General features: G+C 39.9%; 1 protein-coding gene across 2 annotated transcripts; it reads right to left on the bottom strand.

The window, feature by feature from the left end:
- Window positions 1-134: 134 nt before the first annotated feature.
- On the bottom strand, window positions 135-20,398 carry acanb (aggrecan b). Of its 2 annotated transcripts, none has more exons than XM_061773532.1 (18): window positions 20,267-20,398; window positions 12,677-12,755; window positions 11,011-11,394; window positions 9,915-10,089; window positions 9,544-9,671; window positions 9,140-9,433; window positions 8,300-8,491; window positions 7,980-8,154; window positions 7,770-7,897; window positions 7,367-7,660; window positions 7,092-7,271; window positions 6,850-6,957; window positions 5,376-6,704; window positions 5,135-5,293; window positions 4,522-4,604; window positions 4,264-4,408; window positions 3,715-3,897; window positions 135-2,767 (listed from the first exon to the last, which is right to left on the bottom strand). In XM_061773532.1, the coding sequence occupies exons 2-18, from the start codon at window positions 12,747-12,749 to the stop codon at window positions 2,673-2,675; spliced, it is 4,125 nt and encodes a 1,374-aa protein (XP_061629516.1). In that variant the 5' UTR covers window positions 12,750-12,755; window positions 20,267-20,398; the 3' UTR covers window positions 135-2,672. The 2 variants fall into 2 exon arrangements, with proteins under 2 accessions (XP_061629516.1, XP_061629517.1); XM_061773533.1 differs by having other exon boundaries at window positions 135-2,764.
- Between the last annotated feature and the right edge of the window lie 1,244 nt (window positions 20,399-21,642).

Raw genomic sequence — 21,642 nt, 5'->3', positions numbered from 1 at the left:
TTTGGATGTGGCGGTGTTCACAATCACATTCAAACTCGTTTTAAATGTGAGTCAGCACACACAATTTAAAATGCTTCCGATTAACCCGAAATAAAGTCCAGATGTTCTAGTAGAATCATTTCACACACACAGGCTGGATTCCACCTTTTATTTGCCGCAGCACACTACAGCAGACTGTATGCTCACGTCAGGGATGGCAACAACGACACAATGATTGCAATGGAACATTTTGACTGCGATGGATGCATGTTTTCATTACTCATTTAAGTTATTGAAATTTTAGTTTCTATTATCTTGCCTGCTTTAAAAAAAACACAGAATTGAGTGAATTGACTGTCTGTTAGATGTATTTGCTGTCAAAAATCGGATACATCTTCACAGTCTGTATCTGCCCTATATAACACTTTTGCCCGCGGAAAAGTGCGATATCAATACATTTCATTTCGCTACTTTATACTGTGAGAACCTGAACCAAGCAAAACTTTATTATATCAGTGTAACTGCATTGTGTTATGCTAATGAGGGCACATTTTTAAAACAACACAAAAAATGACTGCTGGTGGTTTTTCCACCACGTTCAGCAATCAAATTCTTCCAATTCCACTGACAGCGCGACTAAGTAACTGATGACTAATAACATCATTGTAGCACATGATGAAACTAAACTATACAGGACGAATAACGACAAAAGAAATTGTAGGTTATTGACAGATCCTGCTGTTCACATAGTTGACGTGTAGAATATTTACAGTGAGTCCCATGCGTTAAGCCAGCGATGGGTCTCCACTAACAGTGACTATTCAAACGTGAGTTTTTATTCACAGACAAGGACACATTTGTCTCAGTAGTCGAAATGAATTCTGATTTGTGCTTGCATAGGTAATGTTTCAAAAATCGCTTATTTTAAAATAATCAAATAATATCCTGCACTAAACAGGAATGGGAACATTTTGTGTCACCAGTTAAACAAATGTACGCATTTTTGGAAAACTTAAACGATAATTCAATGTCTTTTGGTCAGCATTGAAGACAATTTTGAGTTGTCAGTCAAACTAACGGATGTGCTTTAATTAACATCAAAGACTATTCCTCAAGAACGTCAAAATTTAACGCTTTGCTTGTTATTTATTAATAAAAATTTCCTGCACCTACTACGTAAGAGATGGAAAATTTTATCTTGAAAGAACCATTTTCTTTTTTTTTTTTGCAAAATTTGAAAAAAAATTAACGTGTAACCGAGAACGTCAAAGACAATTTAGTCTTTAATTGAACTAAATGTACACATATTCATTCGTAAACTAAACAATTTAGCGTGTTTTTTTAAAACAATTTATTCTTCAATGAAATTTATTTTTTTATAAATGTCAAAATGAAATGGCTTGAAAAGTGTTTTTGTGAAAATCAAAGACGGTCTTCATTTAAATTAAACGTACCCATTTTCGCAAACATAATGTAACATAACGTAAAGACAATTTAGTTTACAAATAACCAGATGTTTTCGTAAACAGCAAAATGAAATATTTTGAAAACTGTTCATTATTTAACAATAAAAAATGTCCTGCACCTACGTAAGAGTGGGAAAATTTTATCTACAATGAACCTTTTTGTCTTCAACTATCCATCCATCCATTTTCTGAGCCGCTTCTCCTCACTAGGGTCACGAGCGTGCTGGAGCCTATCCCAGCTGTCCAACTAAATAAAGTGAAATGTTTTACGTTTTGTTAACGTCAGACAATTTTTTTTCTTCCGTTAGTGAAGACGATTTAGTCTTGAATGATCAATCAATAACATCAAAGACAATTTAGTCTTCAAAGAACCATGTTTTCATGAACATCAAAATAGAATGATTTGAAAAGCACTTATTTGATAATTTAAATCATTAATTAATTAATTTGAATAATCTATAAAAAGCAGATTTTTCAATGAACGTACATGGTCTATGAATAATTAATCTTCAGTAAACTGTTTGATGTGGGTTCTTGCAAACTTGCAAGCCAATTTAATGTGTTTTCATAAACATCAAACACAATTCAGAGGATTTAATGAACGTGTTTTCATAAAAATTATTATATTATTGTTTAATTTCTCAGTAAACCTTTTGTGTCTTGCATTTATTTGTTTGTGAACAGTTTGTTCATAATGATGAACTGATTTGTACTGACAAACAAACGAAATGTTGTGAAAAGCATCTTGTGATTTAGTAAAAACGTTCTCCTGTACTACACGAGAGTGGGATCATTGAAGATGTCACTAGAGAATCACAGTCTTGGAATAAAATCTTTCAAAAAGTAGTCACCAGGGACCAAATACAAACACAGGCCCACAAATAAAAAGAGCTTAAACTATAGCAACCCGCTATCATTTGCAATCAATAACACTTTCAAATAAGCCTTTGTTGATTCCTCCAGTAGTACGTGTGCATGGAGAACATGAGTTATAGCTATAAATTAGACTCTATAAATAACAATGTGGAAAAGTGCCATCACTAAAGACACTGGGGAAAAAACAATGTGAGTCAGTTACATCATCACTTGTCTAAATGTGTTTTAGTGCTTGTGTTTACATGGGGGTGGGGGGCGGGCAAAATGCTTTCATTTTTGGTCGGGCATTAGCATCGGTGTCCACGAGAGGGGTCCTTTTGTGAATCTCACTTGTGCTTCATTCAGTCCTGCTCAGAGCATCTTCCTGTGCTCCCGTCGGCTGCTGACTCCTCGACTTCTGCTCTTCACCGATCTTCTGTGTAGCCTGTTGCCGCTGCCGCCGGCTGCTGGAGGGCCGAGGGAAAGATTTAGTCAAGCACATATTGACAATCGAGACCAATCTGAGCATTTTTCAGCCCTCACGATCAAAGTCAGCAAATGCCTGGTTATCGGATGCACCTAAAAACGGGGATTCTGAAGTATGGGACGCAGGCTCCCTCTAACTGGTATGGGAACAAAGTTGTCAGTTGTATGTAACTTTTAAGTTCAGTAGCGGGGTACTACTAAGATACCGATTTTTAACATATTAACCGATTCTTAAATGTGAGAGTCACCGCGCATCTTTCTTCTTCTTTGTATTGTTGGGCGGTCTGGATGCCACGTGCCACCGTGCTGCCTATAACAGGTCAGTCTTGGTAATACATGGTTGGTCATCTGGATTACAGCAATCTTTCATCTATTGCAGGAGTTATGTGGCAGACCATGGCCACAATAGAAGAAGTAGCGACCAAGTGTTTATTTGATTAGTTATCTATATTTTAAAGCTTCATGTACATTTTGTAATATCTACATACAGTATATGCATGTGAGGTGCAGATATTATTTTTGTCCACTTGGGGTTGCCATCCTCACATTCTACACTGTAGTAAGTGTGACGTGTGAACAGCCTTTTAAACATTAAATTGTCATATTTTGCCCCTAAAATGCAAAATTTTGTTGTACTTTTACTGTAATTACCTTATGGATTAAAGGCTTATAACTGCAATTAATACAGAGGTGTCCAAAATCTGCGGCCCACAGTGTATTCTGTTTTTAATTGGCCCGCTGCATATTCTAATACTGAAATTAAACATGGCCCTGATTAAAACGTTACAAGAAGAAATTAAAATGTTGAAAGATAGCACATATTTTTTCAAGAATCAAAATAATATCCCTGTTTTCAACTAAGTATTTTCAAGTAAGGATCTATTTTGTATGAAATCCTACTAAAATTAGAAAAATTAGAGAAACTCACTTTCTGTACATTCCACTTGTGGCCTCTCCCACTGTCCGTTCTCCATACAACGTATGATAGGCATGTGGCGCTGCGTGTAGCCCGCTTGGCACTGGTAGCGCACTTTGGAGTTGACAGCGTAGTGATCTCGGCTGACGCCCATTGGTGAGCCGTGCTCCACCTCCGGGGGCGCGCCGCACCCCGCTGACAGGGAGGACAATGATAGAATCAAACAGGAACTGGCAGATGTCTTAATTTGGATCAGCACTTATTTGAACATACACTACTAACAAAAAAGATAGGGATATTCGGCTTTCAGTGAAATTTCAGGATGAACATTGAACAGCTGGGTGTCCGTTTAAACATTTAAAGAAGGTCAAATTATAGGTTATAGTGTATTTTAGGTTCATCCTGAAATTTCAGCAGAAAGCTCAATATCCCTCACTATTTGTGAGTAGCATATTTCCCTAATCAATACCCTCACCCTACCACAAAGTCGTTTAGCATAATCCTGCCAAGTATCAAGCAAACAAGTACCAGGGAGGTTCATCAATCTGTATTGGTACCTACCGGGTTGACTCTTGCATGAGAAGGGAAGGTAGTAGTTGCAGGGAACGTCGTTCCACTGGCCTCCCTCATGCCCAATCATGACCACGCAGTCCTCCCCGGAGTTGAAGTAGTTATCAGGTTGGTTGGGCCTCCAGTTCTCATATGTCTGGGAGGTCACAAATGTTTGCAAAAAGTGCATATCTGTGAACTCTCGTTCTGAGATTCAATGAAAGTCCTGAATATGAAATGCGATCAACATCCGTTTGTCTTTAAACGCACCAGAGCACTGCTGTCTGTCCAACGGAATTCATTCTGAACTTCTTTGTCATTGAGACCTATCCACTCATAGTCCTGACCTTTGGCTGTGAAGCAGAGAGAGAGATACTTCAGATGCTGAGGAAATCGGAGTCCAGTTCTACAAACATAGATTAATGTTTACTCTAGTTTTTATCCCCTTTCTAAACTGTCAGAGCCAACCACTTCCATCTACGGTAAATTTCAATGAGTGTGACATAACATTTTGTTAACTGAAGAGAACCCACTCAAGCACAGGGAGAACACAAGAACGATTTGGTTCAAGTGCGACTTCTTTGTCAAAGCATGGTAAGTTTGAGTTTTGGCACAACACAAACACAGCTCAATCAGAGTTGAAATCAATCTACCGTATATGATTCGCACTTGCCTGGTTGAATGTTGACGTTGCCAACGTTGAAGTGAACCATAATCAAATGTGTGATGCAAAATGGTCTGAATCAGAATCAGGTATGAACACACCCCTCCGAAAAAGTCGCAGCCTGATTTGAACCCAAAGTAACTCTGCTAACCACTCTGCCAATGTGGTGCAGGATAAGACCCACACATCTGAAATCTGCTGAGAAAGGGTATCACTTACAGTTTAGAAACAGCTGCTCCTCTTCAGATCTGATGCTGACCAGGTGGGCATTGAGCTCCTGGCAACGCTGCTCAGCATCTGACCAGGTGTGTCTGTCAGCAAAGTGGAGGTAACAGCTTCCCATGAACTCCAACCAGCCCTCGGGACAACCATGCACAGCTGCACACAATATAAAAAAGTAGGACTTTTAAGATACTTTATCTGTTTTTTTTTTTTTTGCGCAACACCTCAACCAACATACCCTCTTCTACTTCTGGCTGCTCCACAACAGGAGGGGTTGCCAGTGAAATTGTCGGTGCAGTGGTCGGGCTGATATAGGCAGGGCCTGGAGTCAGAACGATGACCTCCTCCTCCTCGTGCCCTGATGGTCCATTGTAGTCTGGGTAGGTCATGGTGGATCCAGGAGGAAAAGCTATAGAAAGTCCAGCAGTTGACGGCCTGTCACTGCCTGAGATTTGAAGATGGATTCCAGAACCACTTTCCTGGCCGCTTATTTCTATAATGCCACGACCCTCTTCTGGGTGGTGCTCCTGGGGAGAAATGGTAACTTCCTTTATCCTGTCATCTGTTAGAAAGATGATGTCACTGTCCGTCTGTGAAGGTTGGCCAGAGGCAGAACCACTGCCCAAAACACCAGATGCAAAACCACTTGAAGAGCCACTGGGGTATCCCGTTGTAAAGGGATGATATCCAGACAACTCCTGCTCTCCTGATGGCTGGACTGTTAAGTCAATGCCGCTGTTGTCCGTAAAGGAGATGCCAGAAAATCCACTGATGCCTGACCCAGACAAAGAGCCTGATCCGGACATAGATCCTGATCCAGACATTTCAGCAGATCCGTACAACTCCTGTTCTCCTGATTGCTGAACTGTTAGGTCAATGGCATCATTGTCTGTAAAGATGATGCTAGAAAATCCACTGATGCCTGACCCAGACAAAGAACCTGATCCGGACATAGATCCTGATCCGGACATTACAGTGGAACCATACAACTCCTGCTCTCCTGATTGCTGAACTGTTAGGTCAATGGAACCGTTGTCCGTAAAGGTGATACCAGAAAATCCACTGCCTGACCCAGACATACCTCCTGATCCAGACATGCTTCCTGATCCGGACATACTTCCTGATCCGGACATAGTTCCTGATCCGGATATACTTCCTGCTTCGGACATACCTGAAGTCCACAAGACTCCGCTATCTAATTCCTGCTCAGTGATGGTTGGGATCAACAGTTCTTTCTCTTTTCTATCCAGTATATTGATCACAATGTCAGCTCCATAGCCACTGTCTCCACTGCCACTGGCAGAACCTGATCCTGATACAACAAAACCAGATCCAGATGCTGATGCACTATAGGAGTCTCCCGAGGTGAATATTGTGCTGCCACCCTCTGCTCCTTGTGGATCACCAGAGGCTGAATGGTCTCCTGACAGGATGTCTGTGTGTCCACTGAAGGTGATGTCTAGTCCCGAACCAGAGGCTCCACTCCCGCTGGTGGTGCTGGACTCCCCTGAGATATCCCCACTGGCTGAATGATCGCCTGATCCAGAGGCAGAACCATCAACTGGGACTGGATGTCAAAATGCAGACGAAAATACATTATCAACTAAATTTAATTATTATTATTTTTGTAATGTGCAGGTACTTTGCAATGCTTCTACAATAAATACACATTCAAGAAGCATTTTATGTGCAATAGATCACAATTGTCTTACCAGTAGGCGCAATTAGCTGAGTTGTGATGTTTGTCTTTTGGATAACCTCTTCTATTTCTGTGATGTTTAGACCTCTTTCAGTGTCATTGTAATCCACAGTAGGTTCAACTAAAATCAAAAAACAAAATACCACGTAAAAATAGGAAAGCGGAGTGGCCAAAATAGAAAGCAACATCAAGAGTGAACTAGAGTAGCCTAACAAATAAAAGAACAGACATCTCATGTCACAGTAATAGTCCTACTAGTGGGAGTGGCATGATCAACTGCAACCGCTGTCTTGCTGATGACATCAACTGTCAGTAACTTGTCGAAAATGGTTTCGCTGTCAGTGTCAGTGGTGGTTTCACTGTCAGTGTCAGTGGTGGTTTCACTGTCAGTGTCAATGGTTGTTCCGCTGTCAGTTTCAATGGCGGGTCGTTCAGCTGGAAAACACAGAATCCAATAGGATATTGTGAGTGACATTCAAAGTAAATTTAAGTTAAATCCAAAAGATGAATCCAGCCACACTGTTTCCTACCTTTGAAACAATAGGCGTCGTAGCGGGAGTGCTCATCTGGAAAGCCTGTCTGGTTGGGAAAAGCATAGATGATGTGCACGCCCACCTGGCCTCCCCCACAGTGGGATCTGGGGGTTGTGATGGGATATCGGACACTCCGGTCCATCAGCCACCCAGGGCGGCACTTGTCAAGGCCTTGGTTCCATGCGGCGTACAGCTGCCCTGTTGTGGCCAGTGTGCTGTTGAGTTTCTCACAGTGCAGCACGGCCTCCTCGAAGGAGAAGCTGTCATAGTCGCTGGTGAAGAAGACTTCACCTTGGAGAGGAACGGAATCATTGAAGAGTTCAAATGCATGACGCTAAGACCTAAATTTAGTGTTGACGGCACATATGAATTCGGTTATTAAGTGTGACCTGCTCCTGACCTTGCAGATGTTCGACATAACAAAATACATCATAACGTTCCGTGTCTGGCCTCAGACCGTAGGATCGGACTCCTGGGAGGTGCAGCAGGTTACCAGCACAATTATCTCGGGGTGAGACGATGGGATACCTGAGCATAAGAGTTTTTTTAATTTATTTATTTTATTATTAATAGTTGTAAAACGTCTGCATTAGTCATACCACTAACATACCTAACGCTCTGGTCACCTAGCCAACCAGCGTCACACTGGTGCAGGCCTTTTTCAAAGGCCGCCTGCAGCTGCAAAGGGCTGGCGATGACTGCTCCAATACTTTTGCAGACCTCTTGGGCCTCCAGAAAGGTTAGCGTATACCGACCACTAATAGGTCGGTAGTGGAACACCACACCTATTGAGCATGGGGGGAGAAAAACAGAAAATTTGGTTTTAAGGCACTCTGGCTTCAATGTTATGGTCATCTCCTTATATCTTAAGCATTTGTAATGCACTAGCTGACGTTTTGTTAGAGAAAAAAAGCGAGTTTGCAAGTTTACCGGTGCGAGCCATGGCGGCGTCTGTAAAAGGAGGTGAGATAGGCTTGGTGAGAATGTCCACACCGCCATGCTTGATCTCCTGACCCCCAAGGGGGCTTGTGAGGCCTGGATAAACTCCAGGTGCTGGGGTTATGCTCATGATGTCTGGGAAAGGAGTGATCCTCCCGGGAACTGCACCTTCATCGTCACTGCCTGTTAATATGACAATATTGGTTGGGCAGTGTTTCCCAATCTTCACCGAGGCAAGGCACACATTTTACATTTAAAAACAAAATGTAGCACAAAAACAAACAAACATTTTACAAAACATATATATGCTGAAATAATGATGATCTTGTCTCAATTTACTCACACATTGACTTACTCAGTGTGAAATCTGGGTCAGTTGAACACAAAGCTATCATTCTACTGTACTAATGGCACCAGGTAGATTCACAGGTTAACTGTACCATCTAACATCTAGTGGAAGAACATTTAATTGTTGTGCCTATTAGTATGTGTCGCTGGCATAGCTTGATGAAGAAGGACACATTATTTGTAGAAAATTTCAAGACCAATTAGGTGAAACAGAATAACTATGTTTCAGAATCACTGGGTTAGGTATTCTTTAATTTCTGAGTTGATATTGTTTTCACTCAAAATCACATGAGACATAGGCGAGTCATAGACAGAAGAGATTGGGAAGGTTGTTCTTTAGCAGTTGAGATTTTGGGTTCCTTGCATCAGGGCACCCTAGAAGTCCTACAGTTCTGCAATTGTAGTCCTGCTCTTAAACCTACATCCTACATTCTGTCCTTCAACATTGAGGCATTTTCACCCTTGTTGAAGTTGAGCACGTACCTTGGAAGCAGATAGCATCATAATGAGAGCTCGGGATGGGGTATCCCGTCTGGTTGGGGAACAGGTAGACTGTTCTAACTCCCAGGAGCCCGCCTCCACACTGAGGTCTGGCAATGTTGATGGGGTAACGTACGCTCCTGTCTCCCAACCAACCGGCATTACACACATCCATACCACCCTTCCAGGCCAGGTAAAGCTCTCCGGTGGTGGCGAGCCTGGCGCCCAGTTTGGTGCACTGATCCTCAGCTTCGTCGAAGGTGAACTTCTCTACCGACATGGAGTAGAAGACTCTGCCTAGGAGGAGAAACACAGTCAGTGGAATGTCTCATGATATGTTAGTATTTCAGTCAAGAATTTGTATGAAATTTAGGGCTGAGCAGTTTGTATCCTGTTGATCAGTGTACCTGCCATCTTCTCTGCAAAACAGTACACGTCGTAAGTCTCATTTACGTCTCTCACTCCATAGGTTCTCACACCAGGAAAGTTTTCCTTGTCTCCGTAGCATTCCTCCCGCGGCTCATGGATGGGGTACCTTAATAAGGACAGTAAACATGGGAATCAGTACCTGGACTCTGAGATTGGAAGAGGCAGAATATATGACAAAAAGTTGTCATGTTTTCCAGGTATTTAAGAATTTGTATCATACCCTGCAATGTAGTAGTAAACCAACGACATTCTTTTACATTGTCACAGTAAACACTAACATCCACAAGTGCCTAGTGAACAAGAATAGCACAAATCCATTCTCTATTTACCACGGATGGATGAATACTACCTAACAGTCTGATCAGACAGCCAGCCGGCATCACATTGGTGGTATCCATCATCGTAGGCGGCCTGCAGTTGGGCTGGGGTGGCGATGGTGGCGCTGTTTTGGATGCAAGCTGCCTTGGCCTTCTCAAAGTTAAGGGTGTACCGGGTGGTGATGGCTCGGTAGTGGAATACAATACCTGTAAGTCAGACATAAAGACGGTGATGGGAATATGTTTACACAACCTAAGCGCATCTTCAATTCATTGTTTGGGGGCACCTGACAAGTCATGTTTCCACCATGATGTACAGTTTAGAACCCTGATCCTATGTAATGTCTACCTGTTCCCCATCCAGACAGGATACCCCTTACCGGTCTCACAATACAATGTCATAGCAAAGTCGTCTAACTCCCTGTTTGTGGCTACCTTACTCCAGCATCACCGGGTGTACACCAAGACGTTACAAGACCACCAGTGAGACATAGTGCCCCTAGCTTGTCCTAGGTCTGCCTTGAGGTTTCATCCCTGCTGGACATGCCCCAAACACCTCACAAGCTTGGCATCCAGGAGGCATGCGGAAAATATGTCGAGCCACCTCAACTGGCTCTTGTCAATGAATATCTCTAAGAGCTTAGGGTTTACGCTCACTATCTCATTAGGGTTAAAGTGACCCCGGATGCCCTGTGAAAGAAAATCATTTTATCCGTGATCATCTTCTTCTGGGCCATACCCAAAGCTAATAACTAAAGGTAAGGGTGGAAACATAGATCGACCATTAAGTTTAGAGCTCTGCTGTGTGAATCAGCTCTGTTTTCACTGCGACATTTTTGTCACAGCGACTGCCTCCGTGAACCAAGATACTTGAATATCTATCTACACCTGAGACAAGACTTTGCTCCCAACCCAGAGGAAACAACCCACCTTTTTCCTCCTGAGAACCACCACCTCAGATTTAGAGGTGTCGAGTCTCATCCCGACTGCCTCACACTCACCTTTTACCAGTCTTGACAACTGAACACAAAAACACTAGCATCTGTACTGAACCCAACCAAACTGTACTAATAGATGGAAACAGCCACAGTCCAAATTCAAATGAACAATAGTGTGTGAATGGCATACCTTGAACCTGGATGTCCACGGTGTCGTAGTTGTCCTCGATGCCGTGCATCACCTCACAGCGGTAGGTGCCCGAGTCTTTGGACCTCAGCTCCGTTATCTCCAGGCTGGCATCTGTGGACACCAGCGGGTAGTTGACCATTGTTACTCTGTCCAGGTACTCCGTCTCCACGTGGACATTCCCCTCCGACACCACCAGGATAGTGGTAACGTTCTCCTTAGTGACAAAGCTCCATTTGATGCGATGGGAGAGCGGGGCTGTGGTCGGTGCACCAGGGTCTCTGGCGGTGTTGTCCTGGAAATAGCAAGGCACCACCACCTTGCCACCCAGCAGGGGGCGGAGAGGCACCTCCATGGGGATGCTGACACGCAGTGTGCCATCCAAGCCTGCGTGAAAGACAGCTCCACTGTAATTTGCTTGTGTAGGGACTAACGTTTGGACAAAATATTGATATCAAAATGAATCATAACAGTAACGCTACAGTATTGACACACCAGCATCAAATATCGACATTGTTGAAAAGTACAGAGGATCCTTCGTTTACGACTGAGTTTTAGTCCTGTGGGGGTGACATAACCTCATTTTGTCCATAAATCGGAGCATGCTGTATTCTATTGCTAATCTATGGTAACGCAGCAGTAAAGATATAATTACAGTAAATATTTGCATGAAAAACACTTCTCGACCACACATGAAAAATAATCAAATGAAAAACAATAAGTACACAAGTGACTTCTTCACTCTTCTTGAACCACTTGATTCCATACTCTTGTACCACCGCTCTAGTTCATAGCATGCCATTGGTAATTTCAAAACCACTAATGTCGATACCGTCGGGAACCGAGAACGGCTGTATTTGAAGTTGCACCTAACAGTTGACTCAATGTTATTATGCCAAATGTTCTAATTTGAAGAAGCTGTGATGCTATTGTTAAAGTTGGCAAAATATTGTGACGTTATTTTATGGGACAAGTGCGCTACTATCTCTTGAACAGTGAACAATTTGTTAGCTAAATTGATATTGTGGAGAATTATACAGGGATCCTTGATTCATGACGAAATTCCTACAGTGGCATAGCAGTAAAGTCATAATTACAGTAAATATTTGTATGAAAAATAGTTCTACTAATAAAGAAAAATAGAAACTCAACATATTTACAGAGCATGTTGTACGTTTTCTTCCAATATATCACACAGTAGCTGTACTGTGATGTTATCGTTAGCATTGGCAAAATGTTGTACTTAGTATCGTACAGGACTCGCGCACTACAAACTGGTGAACAATTTGTTAGCTAAATTGAAATATGGAAAAATTTTACTTCTCGGGTGCATGTATGGCAACCTGCTTTAATTGTCTGGTTTGTAATGTTAGCACTAAGCGCTATTTAGTAGTAGTAATTAAGTTTTATCTTTGTTTTTGTACTGATGGTTGCGTTCTATAGTTTTTTGGCATGTAAGTTTTACTAGATTACAGTGTTTTGGCTAAACTAAAATAATATAAGACAAGAATCCGGGATGATCGTATTTTGGACGGTTTTACATGTCAGTCACTATTTTTTGACCCCACTGAGTGGTTGTGATTGGCCAGCATCATCTTTGTTTTATATGGATACAGCACATTAAACACATTGCATTTCAAGTAAAGGAAAGTGAGTGCACTGAACGTACCGTCATGGTGTTGAAATGATGTTGTTGCCAAGATGAAGGGCAAAGACACACACAGCAGAAGCAGAGAAGTCATCGTTACCTAAAGAAAAAAACATGTTTTTTGTCATTTAAAAACACTTAAAAAAAAAAAAAACATTTATGTACTTTCTGGATTCTATTTTCCCTCTCATTTTTAAACATTTTCTTTTATTTTTCTGTCTTATGAAACATTTTTTTTCTAATATTTATGTACTTTCTGGCCTATAATTATTTCCCCATTATTTTGGTACTTTCTTGCATATGCAGTATTGTAAAAAAAACATTATTCTCAAATATTTCTGAACTTTCTAGCTTAATTTTATTTCCCCCCAAAATGTCTGTATTTTCTATCATATATTTTTTCTAGTATTTCTGTATTATCTGGAATTTATAACCAATTCAAAAAAAAATTCTGTGCCTCTAAAAATTTATATTTATTATTATTTATATTTTATTAGAATGTATCTAAAAATTCTAAAATTGCTCAGTTTTCTGTAATATGTTTTTTTTTTTAACAATCTTTAGTGTTAATGTTATAGCGGCATGCAATAATGTAAAAAGTTTGAGACACATTGCTCATTTATTTAGACCAAATACATCAAAATCTCCAATTTGTGTGGACAAAGCATGATGTGTTGAAATGAATGAGTGGCTTTATTCGGCTCCTGTACGTTCCCACCTGCGGTTCTTCAGGATATGCCCACGTTTGCTCGGCCTGTCGGAATGGAAATATGACATCATTTGGAAGGGCTAAAGACCAAAAGGAACAGTGTTGCCGCCAGGGCACAGGAAATGTCTTAAGTGTCTCAAATAAATTGAGACTAGACTAATGATTCATTGCGCTTAAATGCATTTGCAGCAGTACGCATATTAGATGGGGAACTTTTTGTCTCACCTTTTAAGGGAAAACAGGGAAGTAATTGAATCTGCGACTACCATACTACAGGCATTTACCATTTAGTTATGGCAGGCTTTTTATGCCGAGGATTATCATTTGCAGGTGTTCAAAAGTATTTGGACAATAAATTAATACGTCACTTTCCAAATACTTTTGTATATTATTTTATATTGTTTAGTTCTGGAGGATGGCCTTCTTTCCACATGGTAAATAAGACTTTTAAATCAATTTTTTTTAAAAAGGGTCACATATATATATATATATATATATATATATATATATATAATTATTATTATATATATATTATTATTATTATTATTATTTTCTGTTTTTTCTCCCAAAAATATTTCTGTAGTTTCTGGATTATATATTTTTATCTAAAATTTTGGTACTTGCTGGCCTATACTCCAAAAAAAAAAAAATCTTCTAATATTTCTCTACTTTCTGACCTGTAAATGTTTTTTCGATTAGTATAAGTTTATTTTTATTTTGTAAATGACCTATTAATACTTTGAGTAATAATTAAGGAACATATTTTTTTAAGGGAAAAAAAATCATCATTACCATAAAACAGTTGTCATCTCATTAACTCATCATAATTGAACATTTCCCCCCTTAATATTTGTGTGCTTTCTGGACAATACATATTTTTCCCACGTTTTTTTTTTTTTTTTTTTAACTTTCTGGTGTATGTTTTTTTTTTAACCTGTTCTTTGTGTACTATAAATAACTCCGCCCCCCCGCCCCCCCCCCCCCCCCCCCCCCCCCCCCCCCCCCAAAAAAAAACCTTCTGTACTTTTGGGCGTCTAAAAGATGTTTCCCCTTAATATTTATGTAGTTTTTGGCTTCGACATATAATTATTACTACTTCCATTAATAATTAACTAACTGATTTTCTCAATTAAAAGAAGTCTTTTTTTTTCTCCAAGAAAACCGTGTCATCGCTTGCGAATAAATTCATTGTAATTGAACTTTTTTTTCTTCCCCCTCGTAACAAAGACTCCGGCGTTCAGAGACAAGTGGCCAGTGTGATGCCGACACCTACAAATTGTGACCACAGGAGGGCGCTCGGCATTAAATCGCTCTCAGTTGGAGTGACGCAGCAGGAAAATTCTAAACTGGCAAAGGATGAATATATGTATGTGTGTGTGCAGGCCATTAACACTGTCAAACAGTACACACTAGACACAGTATCGACAATACTGCTGTCTCAGCATGCAAAATATCACACAGTGTGTTCAGAATAGACCCAAATGGATGCACATGATGTCACCTTTTCTTTTTACACCTCACTATTTTTGCATGGTCACCCTCTTTAAATATTGTTTGAAAGTTTTTTTTTTTTTCTTTGAACCCTTACGTAGTGTTCATTTTCCATGCACACAGAGTATGTTTCAGGTCAATGTGAATATACTCATAATTGTCTATATCTAATTATGAGCAGCAGGTCTTTTCAAAATGTATTTATAGCCTGTCTGACATGAACAAATGGATGATTAATACTTAATCTATTTTTCATACAAAATGGAAAGTATATATATTTTTTGTTTTAAAGTACCCATTTTGAGAACCTGTGCAAATGTGATGGAAAAAGTTTTTAAATTTTTTTATTTTATTTTAAACTCCCCCATGAACTGTTCCATAACAAAATACACGATTTGGACTCTTTCACTGTTTCGAGATTCCCCCTTGACACTTCAACAGTGGCTACACTTCTACAGAAGTTGAATCCACAAGGGGGGCGCAAATGATACAAATTCCTCCAGAAAAGCTGCCCTGTGCTGCCTCGCATATTGAACATACCAGAAAGCGCCAGACCAACAGGTGCATGTTTCTGAGGGAACCTGAGCAAATTTGCTGGAAACACAAACAGTCGCAAGCTCCCTCTTGAACTCTGTTAGAACTGTACCGTAAAAATATCAACATTTATGGCAGATACAATTTCAAGATTCCCACACTTACCGTTGATTTAAAACACACTGGTAACTCTAAAAACAATTTTAGTAGAAACGAGTCAAATTTGACACAATAGCTTCAGTGAGTTGATGTATTTTGGGTCACTTTGGGAAAACTCATCAACTGTCAGAGTGAAAGAATGACGTTTAGGGCTATTTTTATAACTGTCAAATGTCAAAACAGGTTAAATTTAACCCGAACAGTACGTATGTAAGAGTTAAACCTTATATGGCCGACAGCGACATTTTCAAATAGTTTTTCAACAAGGCGCAGTGTGTTTCCGTTTTTTCCCCAGAGTGAGAGTGCACAAGAGAAGCAAAGAGGTCTCTCCAATAATAAACACAAAGTCAACATGTCGTGCTACTGGCTTAAAAGGCTCATTAGGTGGCAGGGGTGGGGGGTGGGGTAGGGGGTGGCGGCGGGGAAGGACAACGTTCCCATTTTAGTCACCGGAATAACGTATTTCCTGCAAAAAGTGTCAGGGAAGGTTATACCGTACACTCAACTGCAGATTGGAGAACTGGAATTGCACTAGCATGTTTTTGTATAATAATATGAAACAATGTGACTGGTATACAACAGTTTATGTCAAGTGAAAGTGTGCTCAACTTTATTTTTTGAGCTGAAAACTAAATCAAAAGGTACTATCCACAGAACATAGTGCAGGGACACGTTCAATTAATCTGAAACAGTAGGGTGCTGCTGTTTTGGTTAGCAATTGAGTTCAACTGGGCTCAGCAGTTAACTCTTTAAATAATGCTCACATGTGAATGAGATCATCTAAATTATTGTTTATTTTGTCCTAATACAAAAAGGAAGACATCTGGAGGGAGGTGTTTGTTTTTTCCAAAGCGGATGATATCATTGTCATAGTCGTGTATGATTAATGCCAAGCTGAAAATTGTGAGGAAAAAGTGGAAATGTTACAAAAATAAAGTTGTAATTTTGTGAGTTGAAAAAAAGGCTTTTTGTAATAAACATTTCATAATTCAAATATTTGTTGGTCCTTGTTCTAATTCTTCTAATATAACAACTTCATCGATTAATGCAACAAATATTTTGTCAAAAAATTAAGGTTTTATTCTTGTAATAATTCAAAATTGAATAGAAACAATAGAACAAATAAAAACAATGAATAATAAATATATATGTAATAAATAAATAACATAAATTATATATATATATATATATATAAACGTTTGCTTTTTTTCTTTCAGACAACCTAGATGATACTGACCAGGATCCAAACTATAAAACTGAAGAGAATGACAGTACTTCACTTAAGGATAAAAGTGCACACAATATGTTCCAATATGAATATCCAGAATGATCTATGCCCAAAATGGGAAACTATGAGGAAAACAACCATTTATGTAAAATAACAAACAAACAAACCACACAAAAAAATAATCTCCAGAAGAAATAATCATGGCCATGTAAATTACCAAAGATATACATTTCCCAGATTTTATTGCAGCTGTAAAACTTTTAACAACACTGAAGCGTAAATTCAGAGCTGAGTCTCTAAATACATTATACATGTTTGAAGATCATTTCTGAAAACGTGTGCAAAGACTGAGAACTATGTAATATTGAATTACAGAGACCAAAAGTTTCACCATTTCAGTTTTTTAGAGTCCCCCCCTCCCTCACTATAAAGGAACTTGCATTCGTTTGCATCTGCAGTTATCCGCCTCGATTGCGACGTGCCGTTAACGAGCTATGCCCACACCCCGAAAATGCATCTTCCCTTCAGATAGTTCGTTGGCATTGCTGCTGTAGAGCGCCTCGTTGTCGACCGTGAGTGCACGCGTGTCACGGAGGGAAGGCGGAAGAGCGAGGTAAAAAAACAATTCAAAAAGTCAGATGTGACAGGGGCTTCGCGCTGGCATGGCTGCTTTAGAGTGCCTCGTTGTCACGGCTCGGAATAGCCACGTGCTGACCCGCTGGGTTATATTCCAGCCACTGGAGGCTTTAAGTGGATATACAGTATTTTGTGGCTCAAATATGTAGTTATGTTTTGGCAAAAGAAAGATGCTGGGCAAAGTAGCATCAATTTGTAGTAGCCATATTTGATTGACAGGCCACAGCTGAACGGGGTGTGGTTTCAGTGCATACCACGGACACGCCCACAATGTATAAGAGTGGATTTTGAAGCCTTATTTTAGATTTGTTTAAATCCTTCCAAATTGGCAGAGTTGATAACAACAATCTTCTCTGTGGCATGTCGAATTGAAAAATGTAGAACTCCAGACATTTTCAGGGACTTTGAATCACTCTCCTGATAAAATGACAAGTTATCCCATTCTAGTTCTCAGTGGCTCAAGTAAAAACGACTTTTTTCATTGAAGCTCATCAAGAATCATTGCCTCTAAATGGAGCGTCTCTCCACAGTGTGTTCATTCATTTGAGTGTGGGTGGGTGGGGGCCGGGGAGCGGTGGGGGTGCTGCTCCCTTTTCGGTCCCTGTGGTATGTTCCGCTTGCAGTCGAGGTGACGGGCAATGAGGCCTTGGTTTGTTCCTGCTACGGACAGGGGCAGGGCTTTTTGGGAGGGGTGCAACCCTGCCAAGGTAAACACAAGGGGTGGGCAACCCCCCAAAAAGCCCACTAGAGTCTCTCATTGGCAGAACAGAGAGGACATTGATATGAACACACACAGTGCAACACACTCAGAGGGGACGTGTGGCAACGTGCGTCTGATACTAGGAAATATACGTGTGTGTGTTTACTGTAAGGCTTATGTTTGAGAACACACACGCTCTTGTACAGTGAAAAAAAGAAACATCACAGGTGGTTAAAGGTGCATTAGCAGCACATATTCCACATTCTCATGTCGCATACGCGGCTACTGTAGTGTGTTAGAAAAATACACAAGTTATGACAGCCCATCACTCATATTTAGTGATTTGCGGTACAAAATACCCCCTTTTTAAAATTAATGAATTTATTTTTTCTTTCATTCGGCCAACATCTGCCAATTGGAATTCACAATGGGAGCCTAGGGAGCCCGACGTCGCTATAGTAACAGGACGTCGCCTCCGAGGAGAAAGGCGGAAAAAAAATCGCTCCCGGACTGCTAAAGGTGCCACCGCTCTGATTCAGAAATAAATAATAATAATTAAAAAAAATGTTTTCAGATGCAGTTAGAGGCTCACAATAGGGAAAAGTCATCAGTGTTTCTTTTTAACATTTTCACGTAGGAAATAACAATGACATAATAATTGTTACAAAAACCAGGATGTAACCAAAGAGAGAAAAAGTCAAAAAGTCCGCATCACCGGCATCTAATCCAGGCAGACAAGCAAATGTAAGAATACAAATGAAGAAATTAAGTATATAACCAACAATAAGACGTGTTAATAACTGGAATAAGAGGACAGTGGTGCCTTGAGACACAGCTTTAATTTGTTCCTTGCCCACGCTCGGATCTCAAAACATTCGTATCACAAATCATCTTTCCCCATTAAAATAAATGGAAACGCCATTTATGCGTTCCAGCCTCCCAGGAAAAAAAAAAAATTTGTAACGTTTTTATGTTCATGTTAATGATTTAATGAGAAGAGCAGCATTCTATAATATGATACTTTTTAAAATCATAAGTCATGTCATTATTAAATAGAAAATAATTAAATATATATTTTTTTTACACTTTCTATCTTTACATCTTACATCTATCTTTCTATCGTTTTTTTACACTTTCTAGAATTATATCTGCCAAACTCCAAACTCAAGTTTGCGCTCACAGGTCAACGCAAGAAATCGTCCGATCGACGGCCCGTATCTTGAAAAACTCGCAAGTCACTTGTATCTCAAGGCACTACAATTCTTAGATTGTTTATATTGTGAATTTTGGCTAGTCCCATCAGGTGAATTGGGAGGAGTGTGTGATAATTGTTTAAAAAATGATTAAGATACAGATATCGAAATGTATTATGAAATGTATTACTATGTTGTTGGTATGTTATTATGTTGTTAGTTAGTACTATGTTGTTAGCATAAGACAAAAAGTGATTATAGATCTTGTCAAACAATGTAGCTTTATCAGCCAGGGTCAGGCTTTTTTTTTTTTTTTTCTGTTTAAGAAAAAACGCTTTCTCAATCCTTTGTAATGTGGGTGGTACTGTACATTTTCATTTTGACTATCTCAACCTCCTGACCAAAAAAGTTGTGAATGTTGTTAAGATCTTCTTATAGGGTGAGCGTATTGGTAAAGAAGGGTTAATGAACATAGTTGGAGTCATTTCTCCCTTTAAGGTGGGCAACATTGGACCCTTTGTTAGGCCCTGGGTTCGTGCAAAAAAGTAAAACCTCAGAGGAACTATTATAAAAAAAAAAAAAGAAAGAAAAAAAAACAAGCCCCACAAATGTGCATGGTATGTCAAAAAAAAACATCTGATCATTGCATCATCAATTGAGTTACTGAAACGGGGCCCGAGTTAGGAAAAAGGTTCATTTGATCACTTTCAATCAATTTCTAAATTCACTACTTTTACTATCAGTTACAATGTGTTTAGAGGACATTTGAACACTTTTATGTTCAAAACGTCCCACACTCAAGAATTTAATTATACCATACAGCTCCATCCAAGAACTCCCATTTGCGCAACAAGAGTCAAATTCCATTAAAGTTATCGCATCAATCAATAGCTGTTCTACTCCCCGGGTCCCCTCACGTCCAAAGCGCCCCTCTTGCCAGTATTCCCGAGCGAGTACGTACCGTTGATGCTCCGAAGCTCCCGGTGGCCAGTGACTGCGGGGGCCTGTGGCTCCTGCCTGTGTAGGAGAGCAGAAAGAAGCTTTATTCAAACGCTAGCGCACATTTAGATGTTGGAAAGGAGGAGGGAGGGAGGTTGGCGAGGGAAGGGAGGAAGGAGGGTGAGGAGAAAGATGTGCTCCTTTCCTGCTCAGGCGCTGAGGTCAAGCTCATGGCCTGTAAAAACTGAAATATATACAAAAGAAATATAGAATAAATCATCATTAGTGTGACCTATAACCAATGTTGGGGAGTAACGAATTATGTATAACCATATTTCATAATTTCGTTAAAAAAAATGACATGTAATTGTCATCCATTACATTAGTGGGAGAAAATGTGTAATTAAATTACAGTTGTTTTTGAAAATTTCCATGATTACAATTTTAGTTACATTTGCAAACTGGCCAGAGAAGCTCCGATTTTTTTTCCCATATCCCTTCCTGTTTTTAAAGCCGACGCTTGTGATTGGCTCGCTCTGGTCATGTGCCAGTCTGCTGTAGTCTCAAACAAGACATGTTTTTCCAAATATTACCTTGAAGCACCACTTTGTGGCGCAATCTGTTTTCTGTGAAGGAGAGTTTGAAAAGGTTAAACTCATAGTTATGCTTTTGAACACATAAAAGAACATTGACTTTTCAACAGTTTCATGTTTATACGTTAGGACTTTCTTTTCAATTGAGTTGTAAAGGTTATAGGTCACATTGATTGCGTAAAACGTTTTGAAATGATTTAGCTTGATCTCATTGTTTTAAATTTCAAAAACCTGACATTTGAACAGGGCTGTTTAGACATTTTGCAGTATATCCACTGTACATGTATTTCCATTATTTACAATGAGAGCTTCGAGGTATTACTCAAGATTTTCGTCTTAAAAGGTCCAACAGGAATGAGAAAAAAAAAAAGAGTTGTTGGTGTTTGTATGAGTATGTGCTCACCTCCCGCATGTGCGCCATTCAGTGTAATCAAATGTTAAAAAAAAATAAAATAAAAAGGCGTGTCTCCCACCAAACTCCATTCAGGGGCGTCAATGCGGGCCCTGTGCTCGCCGCCCTCGTGACGCGCACGCACGTAACCCAGAACTTTCAAAGCAAAACATGTCAACAGCCGTTTTTAAACCCTCATTTGCTGCTCATTTGCAGACGTGTTTGTGCGGCACACTTGGCGTTTGTACACGGGGGACGTTTGGAAATGCAATGACGCATTGAAACTTCTTTTATGTTGGGAAAAAAAACGTCTTTAAATAGGAAAAATTTCTTCATTTGCAGTGTTCAACATTTCAGGGATGTCAAATTCATTTTCAACTTCTTCGTAGTTATGGTTTCCCTCAGAGGGCCATT

Source organism: Phyllopteryx taeniolatus, chromosome 5 (assembly GCF_024500385.1).
Source record: "Phyllopteryx taeniolatus isolate TA_2022b chromosome 5, UOR_Ptae_1.2, whole genome shotgun sequence".
Classification (NCBI taxonomy): domain Eukaryota; kingdom Metazoa; phylum Chordata; class Actinopteri; order Syngnathiformes; family Syngnathidae; genus Phyllopteryx; species Phyllopteryx taeniolatus.
The sequence above is the reverse complement of the archived record's forward strand: the minus strand, read 5'-3'. Positions and strand labels throughout refer to the sequence as shown.